At 38.4% G+C, this 12,416-nt stretch overlaps 1 protein-coding gene across 2 annotated transcripts in view; it reads right to left on the bottom strand.

The window, feature by feature from the left end:
* Nucleotides 1-12,416, bottom strand: part of ube3c (ubiquitin protein ligase E3C) — a 161,992-nt gene that overhangs the window by 23,432 nt on the left and 126,144 nt on the right. For both annotated transcript variants that reach the window (XM_073054880.1, XM_073054879.1), the window contains 3 exons: nucleotides 11,132-11,344; nucleotides 1,523-1,711; nucleotides 941-1,007 (listed from right to left, as the gene is read on the bottom strand). In XM_073054880.1, the coding sequence (XP_072910981.1) occupies nucleotides 941-1,007; nucleotides 1,523-1,711; nucleotides 11,132-11,344 (469 nt within the window). The remainder of the gene's footprint in view (nucleotides 1-940; nucleotides 1,008-1,522; nucleotides 1,712-11,131; nucleotides 11,345-12,416) is intronic.

Here is a 12,416-nt window from a genome sequence, read left to right on the forward strand (position 1 = left end):
CAAGGTTGTACAATATATACATACTTTGATAATAAATGTACTTTGAACTTTGAATAAGAACTTTCTTAATGGCAATTCATGAATCCAATTCATTCATTCGACTCCAGTTGCACCACTGGAAATACCAACAAATTGCTTTATGCTGCCTGATTCTTCCACAGCCCTCTAACTTTTGTTCATTCCCAAACAGAACAAATTCAACTGCCTAGCCTTCAATTGTTCATTTGCTATAATTGCTGCTGATTTGTACACTTGTTCCTTCAACATTTCTTTAGATAACTTGTCCTAGTAAAATTTAGCCCTTGTACTCTTCATTAATTCAGAATGGTCCCATTCAAGTCCCAATCGCAGCTTTTAACATGGCTGACACATAATACATTCAGTCAGGCTGGAGTAAATCGAGCACTAACATCCTTAACTACCCCACGTGATATCTGCACAATAATCTAGGATTATCCTGGGAAACCAAAACAAATTTCTTTTCTCTCCCATTTTCTACCTCTGTACATTAGCTGCTGGACAACTTGTCCACACAAGTGAAATTATTTAAGTTGCTACCTTGCAGCCAAATTCCACTGTTCTAGCTTTAACAAGTATATTCCTTGTGTCTCTCTTATGCCAATGTCTTGCTTGAATTTATTAGAAGAGATGGAGAAATAATGTCACATATCAGAGAACATGGAGAAATGTAACCATCTACCAGAATTGGAGTCCAAGAGGAGAGGATAACCTGATTGGCATGGGTGAAAACATTAGCCTGATTTATTTTTTTCACAACAAGCATTCCCTACTTGTTTAAAACACCAATTAAAATGTTCCAACTACAAATGTACAAGTTTTACAAACAGCATGATCATATTTGCTTATTTTTCACATCCAAGTTTTGATATTATTTGATTCATCAAGAATAACTCCTTGGCCATTTAGAAATAACTCATACCTGAATAGTTAGTGAAATTTTTCAGGTCTTCCAGGTCGATTGGTATTTGTGCTCCAGATATCAAAACCTGATGATAGAGATAAAAACAAACTTTGGATTAAAGAAACACTTTAAAGTCTTTCCAAATTTAATAGCTTTGTTACAGACATTAGGCTTTTCATTCCCTTGCAATTTTGATGAAGATAAATACCCTGTTTAGAAAAATTACAGTAATCTGCTGAGATTAAATTACAAACTAAATTACATTCCATAATTTCCCCCTCCCCTGTAGTGTATTTAATATTTCAATAATATTTGAGCAATATTGTAAATATATTGTTTAAGAATTCTTTGTTGTTTACATGATTCATTATCAGTTATATGTAAAAGCACGTGAAGGGTCCCACAGAATCAGATTTAATATCACTGTTACATGTCCTGAAATTTGTTAATGTAGCAACAAATTTATATATATTATATATATAATTAAGCAGTTAAATTAAAAATAGTGTGAAAACAGAAAAAATGAGGAAGTGTTCATGGATTCAATGTCCATTTAGAAATCGAATGGCAGAGGCACAGAAACTTTGTATTATGGTTTACCTGAAGTTCTTGTTGGTCAAACATCCTCAGCCACTCCAAGTTCACAACATTAGCCACACCCTGTCTGAATGCAAGACAGTGCGGTCGAATCTGCTTGTTAAGTCTATAGTCTGCAACAAGATGGATGTAGGCTATCCTGTTTGCACTGCTCACAGGAATATCCTTTCCACCTAGCTTCAGTTCCACAACCTACATGTAAAAGGCTTTCGGTTAAAATACTATAGAAATGTTTTACCTGTATACAGTATTTAAGTGATGAACTGCATTACATTTGTTCTTTAGTTTGAGAGTACCCTTTGCACTTCAGCAAATTATTTGCTATGGTTTAATTTTAAATGTGAGATTTATATTTTTATTCATAATTTTCTGCAATTAGCATTTTTGCACCAAAACCTTGTAACACTAGCCACATTTATAAAAACAGAAATACACTTAGCAAGAACGAGCTTTTTTTTTACTATTAGTATGAATATTCTGATGGGATCAACAAATCCAAACATTTATAAAATAAATCTGCCATTCCATCCTACATAAGAAATACGAGGAAGAGTCAGCCATCTGGCCTATCGAGCCTGCTCCACCATTCAAAAAGATCATGGCTGATCTGGCCATGGACTCATCTCCACCCACCTGCCTTTTCCCCATAACCCTTACTTCCCCTACTGTGCAAAAATCTATCCAACCTTGTCTTAAATATATTTACAGAGCTAGCTTCCACTGCTTCATTGGGCAGAGAATTCCACAGATTCACCAATCTCTGGGAAAAGCAGATGCTCCTCAACTCCATCCTAAATCTACTCCTCAAATCTTGAAGCTATGTCCCCTAGCTCTAGTCTCACCTATCAGTGGAAACAACTTTCCTGCCTCTATCTTATCTATCCCTTTCCTAATTTTATATGTTTCTATAAGATCTCCTCTCATTCTCTGAATTCCAGTGGGTACAGTCCCAGGTGACTCAATCTTTCTTCATAATCTAACGCCCCCATCTCTGGAATCAACCTGGTGAACCTCCTCTGCACTGCCTCCAAAGCCAGTATATTCTTCCTCAAGGAGACCAGAACTGCACGCAGTACTCCAGGTGTGACCTCACCAGTACCCTGTACAGTTGCAGTATAGCCTCTTAAATTCAATCCCTCTAACAATGAAGGCCAACATCCTATTTGCCTTCTTGATAGCCTGCTGCTCCAGCTAACCCGCCTTTTATGATTCATGCACGAGCACTCCCAAGTCCCTCTGCACAGCAGCATGCTGCAATTTTAACATTTAAATAATAAACTGCTCTTCCATTTTTCCTTCCAAAGTGAATGACCTTGCATTTACCAACATTGTGTTCCATCTGCCAGACCCTTGCCCATTCACTTAACCTTATCTACATCTCTCTGCAGAGCCTCCGTATCTTCTGCACAATTTGCATTTCCACTCAGCTTAGTATCATCAGCAAACTTAGATACACTACACTCTTCCAGATTGCAAATGTATATTGTGAACAGTTGCAGGCCCAATACCAACCCCTGCGACACACCGCTCACCACTGATTGCCAACCAGAGTAACACCCATGTATCCCAACTACTCTCTGATTCTATTAGTTAACCAATCGTCTATCCATGCTAATACATCACCCCCAACTCTGTGCATCCATATCTTATGGATAAGTCTTTTATGTGGAACCTCTGGAAATCCAAGTACAGTGGCATGCAAAAGTTTGGGCACCCCTGCTCAAAATTTCTGTTACTGTGAATAGCTAAGCAAGTAAAAGATGACCTGATTTCCAAAAGGCATAAAGTTAAAGATGGCACATTTCTTTAACATTTTAAGCAAGAAAACATTTTTTATTTCCATCTTTTACAGTTTCAAAATAACAAAACAGGAAAAGGGCCCAAAGCAAAAGTTCGGGCACCCTGCATGGCAATACTTAGTAACACCCTGTTTGGCAAGTATCACAGCTTGTAAACACTTTTTTGTAGCCAGCTAAGAGTCTTTCAATTCTTGTTAGGGGGATTTTCGCCGATTCTTCCTTGCAAAAGGCTTCTAGTTCTGTGAGATTCTTGGGCTGTCTTGCATGCACTGCTCTTTTGAGGTCTATCCACAGATTCTTAATGATGTTTAGGTCAGAGGACTGTGAGGGCCATGGCAAAACCCTCAGCTTGTGCCTCTTGAGGTAGCCCATTGTGGATTTTGAGGTGTGGTTAGGTTCATTATCCTGTTGTAGAAGCCATCCTCTTTTCATCTTTGGCTTTTTCTTTTTACAGACAGCATGATGTTTGTTTCCAGAATATGCTGGTATTTAAATGAATTCATTCTTCCCTCTACCAGTAAATGTTCCCCGTGCCACTGGCTGCAACACAAGCGCAAAGCATGATCGATTCACCCCCATGCTTAATAGTTTGAGAAGCGTTCTTCTCATGAAATTCTGCACTTTTTTTTCTCTAAACATACCTTTTCTCATTGAGGCCAAAAAGTTCTATTCAAAAGGTTCAAAGGTACATCTAAACAAGCCTGATGCATTTTGGAAACAAGTCCTGTGGACTGATGAAGTTAAAATAGAACTTTTTGGCCACAATGAGCAAAGGTATGTTTGGACTACAAAAGAAGGGAAAAGATGCCAAAATAAGAAGGTGGAGAAAGGGGAAAGAGTACCAGCTAGAAGGTGATAGGTGAAGCCAAGTGGATGAGGGGATGAAATAAGAAACTGGGAGGTGATAGATGGGAAAGTTAAAGGGCTGGAGAAGGAATCTGATTGGAGTGGATAATGGACCATGACAGAAAGGGAAGGTGGGGTGTTCACCAAAGGGAGGTAATAGACAGGTGAGGAGAGTTGAGAGAGGGCCAAAATGGGGAAATGAAGGAGGGGAGGAGGAAAAAAATATATGAAGTTGGAGAAGTCGAAGTTCATACCATCAGGTTGGAGATTACCTAGATGGAATACAAGATGTTGCTCCTCCAAGATGCTGCCTGAGCTGCTGAGTTTCTCCAGAATTTTTTTTGTGTTGCTCTGGATTTCCAGCATCTGCAGAATTTCATGTGTTTATGTAATAATCACAAAGTGGCCTAACTGGTGTCATCTACAGTTCTTGCATAACATCCCTTATTTTATACCTTAGCATACATAGCATCTACATGGCATTATAAATCACACAGTCAGCTATGCTTTAGTTAAGAATGCACACTGCTAAGTGTGTTTTTAAATGTCGCTGCTGTAACGAAGGAATTTCCCCTTCAGGATCAATAAAGTACGTATTTATGTTCAAGAATCTGTAAACTTCAAGGTGCTTTTGTTCCTTCACACAGCTCAATATTCACCCACTTGTTGTATATTCTCTCATCTTGTTTAAGATCCCTAATACATTATCTCATACTTCTTTGGATAACATTCCACTTGCTAACTTTCAGCCAACTGATCAGACCATCTCTACCTCTCTGTATTATTGTGAAAAACTCCTTCATTACATCCACTACCTTTAGGTCTAAAATCTTTAACACATGGAGTTCAACCTAGATAAGTGTAAGGTGGTTCATTTTGGTAGGTCAAATAAGATAGCAGAATATAGTATTAATGGAAAGACTCTCAGCAGTGTGGAAGATCAGAGGGATCTTGGGGTCAGAATCCATAGGACACTCAAAGTTGCTGCACAGATTGACTCTGTGGTTAAGATGGCATATGGTGTATTGACCTTCATCAACAGTGGGATTGAGTTCAAGACCTGAGAGGTAATATTACAGCTATATAGGACCCTGGTCAGACCCCACTTGGAGTACTGTGCTCAGTTCTGGTCACCTCACTACAGGAAGGATGTGGAAACCATAGAAAGGGTGCAGAAGAGATTTACAAGGATGTTGCCTGGATTGGGGAGCATGCCTTATAAGAATAGGTTAATATTCTTAATATTGTTAATATCCTTAATTTTTTTTCTCTTTTGAGACATTGTAAGTGTTACTTACTTCGATGTACTCTTGTATTTTGGATAATAATAATAATAAAAAGATTTGAAAAGAAAGAGAATAGGTTGAGTGAACTTGGCCTTTTCTCCATGGAGCGACAGATGAGAGGTGACCTGATAGAGGTGTATAAGATGATGAGAGGCAATGATCATGTGGATAGTCAGAGGCTTTTTCCGAGGCTGAAATGGCTAACACGAGACGGCATAATTTTAAAGTGCCTGAAAGGAGGTACAGAGGAAATGTCAAGGGTAGTTTTTTTAAAAATATAAACGCAGAGAGTGGTTAGTGCATGGAATGGGCTACCGACGACGGTGGTAGGGATGGATACAATAGGATCTTTTAAGAGACTCTTGGATAGGTACATGAAGCTTAGAAAAATAGAAGGCTATGGGTAACCCTAGATAATTTCTAAAGTACATTCGGCACAGCATTGTGTGCCAAAGGGTCTGTATTGTGTTGTAGGATTTCTATGTTTCTATTTTTTTTAATTGCTTGTAACCAAGTACCGAGTTATCTAGAAAGCACTAGTATGAGCCTTCTAGTCATAGAAAACACCATTCATTATACTTCACTACCTGCCACTGAGGCAATTTTGGATACAATTTGCTAATCTCACTGATCCATTTTTATATTTTTGACTAGCCAGCCCTTTGGGACATCATCAAAAGCCTTACTAAAATACATCTCAACTATGTCAAACACTGCCATCAATTTTTCTTGTCTCTTGAAATTCCTTGAACAAATCCATAATTACTGCCCTTGATAAATCCATGTCTCCTTAAATAAGATTTACTTTGTTTCAAGTGCTGATTCCACTTATTTGCCACCAAAATAAAACTAACTGGTCTGAAAATACTCTGTTTAGTTGTTTCACCTCTTTGAAACAATGGCACAGCATTGGTTACTATGCAATTCTCCTGGCATTATTCAAAGCCAAAAAGCATTAAAAAAAACCAATTTGATCAGTGCCTCAATTATATTCTACCTTGCTTCTCATAACTACCTGAAGATACTTCATCTGGACTTGTTTACAAAGATACTGAACCAATAAATACGTTTCCTATTCACAGGATTACTCCCTGTGCCAGATGCTAGTTAAGTATAGAAATAATTAAATAGGGCAGAAGAATGTAGGGCTAAAGAGCATGAGGAAAGCATCGAGTTTGTGGATCATTGAGATCTCTATGAATGAGCTGTACCTGAACTGAAGTGGTTCAATATCCTTGCAGGGATGTTTGCTCATGCTGCTCAGGAGAGCTTAAATAAGGCAGAGGGTGGTACCCTAAATGACAGGCAGAAGAGAGGCCAAATTTTCATACGTAGAAAATAGAGATTACAACATTTTAAATCCTTCTTTTAACTTTTTACCTAATTCCCTAAATTCCATTTGAGGTTCCACCACTCTTCTTACCGATGTTATTAGTACCAATATGGACTAAGACCTCTGGCTGCTCACATTCCCTTTCAGAATGTTCTGAATTCATCCCACTACATCCTTCAACCTTGGCAAAAGTACATTCTAATTATAACCAGTCATTGAATGAAAACATCTTCTCCTTGTCATCTCTGATTTATTTCCTAATTACCTTATGTCTGTGCCCTCTCGTTATCAGCCCTTCAGCTGCTGTCTTGCAAATTATTTTCTCTTCTATTACTCATTCTGAATTCTTTATGATTCTAAACATCATACTAATTCTCAGTCATTTTTTCTCTCAGGAACCCCGTCAACCTCATAAAAACTATTCTAGCAAATCACTTGTGCATTCTTGAAAACCTTCACATGTCATGAGACTACAAATTTGCATTCCAGTTGTGGATAAGCTAATTAAACTCTTTATGAACAAATCTGGGAAATTCATCAACTCTTAAAACATTTGTATTTCATTTTTAACTTTACTAGTCCTCCGAGCCAAGAGTAGATTTCTACTAAGGCTACGTCCACACTAGACCAGATAATTTTGAAAACGGCAGTTTTGCATAAAAACGATAGGCATCAACACTAAGCGTTTAAAAAAATATCTCTGTCCACATTAAAACGGATATTTTGGCGAATCTCCTCCTACTGCGCATGCTCAGGGCACATCTACCGAAAACAAGTGACATGTTTGGTGTCGAATCTCGCCGTGAAAGACTTGCTGTGTGTTTGTTCAGTTACAGACGAGAAAAACTTAAACAACGCACAGCTGTTGGCTCTGGTGCAGGAGGACTTAAAACTAAAACTATTGTCAGAGAAGTACTTGCATAAATAGGTAAACCACTTTCATACAAGGACAGAAAACAGGGCAAACTGAGTATACTTATTTATTCAGTACGTTATGGGTCAAAGTATTTGTTGAGTACATTTCTAACTCTTCTGGCTTCAGTCTCGTTGTCGTCTGTTCTGAAATTGTTAGGTTGCGTTCAGGAAAACAATGAAATGGCGTGCTGCCGTCACCATCAGTTCCAGCACGTCATGATAGTGTTTTTAGATTTCTCCGGTTACCCCGTCCACACTGCTCCGGCCAATCCGGCGTTTTCAAAATTACACACTCTGGAGAGTGTTTCTGAAAATCTCCATTTTCGGAGGACAAAAACGCCATTTTAGTGTGGACGGAGGGTAAAAACAAAGGAAAAAAGCTTCGATTATGGATTTATCCGGTGTAGTGTAGACATAGCCTAAGAGTAATACTTGGTTTTGTTGCCCACCCTGTGTATTGTTTAAATGATTGACTGACCAATATTATTCATGAAATTATGTTGAGAGAGCAGGAAAATAGTTTTGAGATAGAGATTAGCCTTGAGGAGAGCTGAAGGGGCAAATGGCCTGCTAATTTTTGTTCCTATAGCATTTGAAGCTAAATTGAAAGGAAATAGACAGTTGAAACGACCTTCATCAGGACTTGTGAAGAGCCTTGATGCAAGATCTTGACCTGAAACATCGACTGTCTATTTCCATCCATAGGTGCTGCTCCTTTGTGTGCTGCTCCAGATTTCCAGCATCTGCTTTCTAGAAAGTTAAGGTACAAGAGACCCAAGACATGTTGGGAAATTAGCTGGGTGATAGGAAGCAACATGGGTAGACAGGTGATTTGTTTTTAATATACCTTACGTCTGTAAACAAATGGAACACCATGGGGATCATTGCTAGAACCCTGGCTGTTTCTTGATTGTAGGGGATATAGCAGACTGGACAGATTGAACATAATCCAGAAAAGTGAGATATAATGTAGTTGGGGGTGGGGAGGGTAGAAATAGTCAAATCCTGGTAGCCTATCACAGAAACCTACACAATGTTCATGTACAGAGAGACTTTGGGGTGCAAGCTACTTCCTGATAGTGACAACCCAGGTCAATAGAGTATAGAGAAAGGTATTTTGCTGTGCAGGCCTTCATAAGCTGAGGCATTCAGTTTAAGAGTTAGGATATTGTGTTGCAAATGTATAATGCATCAGTTTAGACCTCACTTAAGTGTATTATAATGTGGTAGCAATTGAAAGAATGCAGAAGAGGCTCACCAAAATGTTCTCAATGCAACAAAGGTAGCTGGGGGATAACTTTACAGAAGTTTACATACTCCCTTATCTTCTTGATTATAGAACCACCTTCAATACCAGAAATCCAGACAAACTCATCTCCCATCACCTAAATGCAGGCCTTGACACCCTGCTCTGCAACTGATTGATTTCCTAACCTGAAGGTTACAATCAGTAGAGATAGGCAGCAACACCACCCAGTAGCTATCCTCAACACTGATGCCCTGCAATGGTGTGTCCTCAGACCCTTATTTTACTCCCCAAATTCTCATGAATATCACCTATAAATTTTCAGATGCTACTTTCGTAGTGGGCTGGATAGCAAACAATGACATGGTGAACTACAGGAAGCAGATGTCGAGCCTAGTGGCTTTGTGCCAAGTAAACAACTTCTCCCTCAATGTCAGCTATTAATAAAATAATTGACTGCAGGAAGTGACGTGAGTCCATGTTCCTGACTCTATCAGTGGTGCTGAGGTGGAGATGTTTGAGGGCTTCAAATTCCTGTAAATATCACCAACAATTTGTCCTGGTCCAGCCATGTAGAGACCATGACCAAAAACGCACACCAGTACCTATACTTATTCAGGATAAGGAAATTTGACATGTCCCTGATGACCCTCATCAGCTTTTACAAATACACCAAAGAACACATCCCATCATAGCTTGGTGTGGCAAGCCACAAGAAACCACAGAATTGTGAATGTAGACCAGTCCATCACGGAAAGCAGTTCTCTCTCCACTGCCGGTCTACACTTCCAACTGCCTTGGGAAAGCGGTCTACATAATGAATAACTCCCCTACCCTGGTTATTCTCTCTCCTTCCCTTTCCCATCATGCAGAGGTTACAAGCACTTGAGAACACATATCACCAGGCTCAAGGACAGCTTCCATCTAGTCATTTTACAACTCTTGAAAGGATCTTTTATGACAAAGATGAACTCTTTATCTCTCAGACAACCACATAATAGCCTTTACACCTTATTTGTTTACCTACATTGCATTTTAAAAGTTTTTGTACTACCTCAATGTACTTGTTTATGGAACTTCAAATTCCTTGGTGTTATTATTTCAGAGGATCTGTCATGGACCCAACATAAAAATGTAATTACAAATAAAGCATGGCAGCACATCTACTTCTTCAGAAATCTGCAAAAATTCAGCATGTCATCTAAAACTTTAACAAACTTCTTTAAACTTGCACTAGAGAGTATATTGATTGGTTACATTACGTCCTGTTATGGAAATACCCTTGAACATAAAATACTACAAAACGTAGTGGATGTGGTCCAGTCCATCAGGGTAAAGCTCTCCCCACTGTTGAGCACATCTACACAAAGCATTATCACAAGAAAGTAGCATCCATGATCAAGGACCTCCACCACCCAGGCCATGCTCTCCTCTTGCTGTTGCCATCATGGTGAAGGCATAGGGGCCTCAGGACACACACTACCAAGGTCTACAAGTTATTACCCTTCAACCATCAGGCTCTTGAACCAGAAGGGATAACTTCACTCACCCCATCACTGAATATTCCCACAACTCATGAAGTCACTTTTAAGAACTCTTCATCACAGGTTCGTGATATTTATTACTCATTTTTTTCTTTTTATTTTGTATTTGCAGTTTGTTGTCTTTTGCACATTGACTAAATGTCTGTCTTTCAATGATTCTATTGTTTCTTGGATTTACTGTGTATGCCCGCAAGAAAACGAATCTCAAGGCTATATACGGTTACATACATATACATTAGTAACAAACTAACTTTGAACTTTGATCAGTCTAGATTGTTAAAAAAAAGCTTTTTACTATGACAATAATAAATCAATTACCAATTATGAGGGACATAAATAGGAGAGATAGTTTGTAACATCAAACACCAACTGAGGTCAAACAACATGGCTTGGGCTCAAATTATCAGCTATTATACTGGAAAATTACAGTGATAAAAATTACAAATACAGCTGATAATAGTTAATAATTATGTACACAGTTTCAGCTGAAAACAAATGTAACCCGTTATGTACACATGCACTAATCTTCAGGGAAAAAACCATCTGTCAACGCGGTATACAAAGATCAGTGCTATGAAGTTGCTCTTTTCAAACTATTCTGCCATCAGTTTTTGAATGGTAATTCATAAAATTGAAGACCTACCTGTGCTTCCCCCAGTTCATTGTTTACCACAGTGAAATTGAGACCAAGTTCTTCAACGTCACCATCATAACTCTTCAGGAAGAGCAGATTTCTATACATTTCAGGATCCAGTGAGGCAAGGTGATGGATGTCAACATCAGCACTAGTGCCCAAGAGTTTGGACAGAAAGAAACTGGCAAAAGGAAGCTCTACCAACATGTTTTCATATAGGGCCTATAATGAATAAAACAAAGGAATTAACAATCAGCATCGTTGTAATAAACAGTACTACAACACGTAAAAGGGAGTTGGGTTTGCAATAGGAGTCATTTGGACACGAGTTCATGACTGAATTGTTAACTCTTTCTCTTTTCACACATGCACTTGATTAGCTAAGCATTTCCAACATTCACTCTTTTTATTTGGTGTCGCATAATCTTGGTGAGGGAATGAGGGTGCTACCAGTTCGACTCTTACTGGATTTTAGAAATTAGCTGGATAATTAAACAAGAATTCCCATGTTCTTAGTCTAGGATGCAGGTTAAGAAATCCACCTTTCTACCCAACATTTTAAAATTGGACTTTTGACATGAGGACCTTATCTAAGTCAGCAATGATTTGCAGCTCCTAAAATTAACCATAAACAGCTGGTTAAAATTCAGGAAAGGGGAAGAACAGAGACAAGTACTACAGCTGCTACACTGCTTGCAAGCCTGTGTCACTTCTCCATGAGCTATTTAAACTGCATTATTTTGAAACCCTATTCTGATAATATGTATCAACGGTCAAACTTTTATAGTTTTGACATACATGAAGTAGGATAGAGTAAAACTTACGATTCGTTTGAAATGAAAGAGAATGTTGAAAGAGAATGGAACAACATTCACTGGAATGCAGCCCAAGTATGCCAGCTCAATAATTTAAAATATGAACAAGCTTGAAAAGATACCTCATTCTTAAGATGGAAAGGAATGGGTTTCCAAGGATAAATACCCATGGCTGGAAAAATTCAGACATCAACTATGATGTGCATATGTATTGCATCATGGACAACTTTCTCAGAAGATGTAATAACGTCAAATGCATTTGAAGTAAAGGAGCAGAGACCACGAAAGGATGTGATTGAGAGACCAAAAACAGATGTATGCACAACTTTAGCCTCTGGCTGAAGACAAACTTACATGTAAGTACACTTTTGAACATGTATTTAAATATTACTTAAGATGCATTTTACATTATCCATATACTCATGAAAAGTTACAATATTTCAGTTTCAAATGTGAATCGTAATATGCATATGCTTTCA

This window comes from Hemitrygon akajei, chromosome 8 (assembly GCF_048418815.1).
Source record: "Hemitrygon akajei chromosome 8, sHemAka1.3, whole genome shotgun sequence".
Taxonomy (NCBI): Eukaryota; Metazoa; Chordata; class Chondrichthyes; order Myliobatiformes; family Dasyatidae; genus Hemitrygon; species Hemitrygon akajei.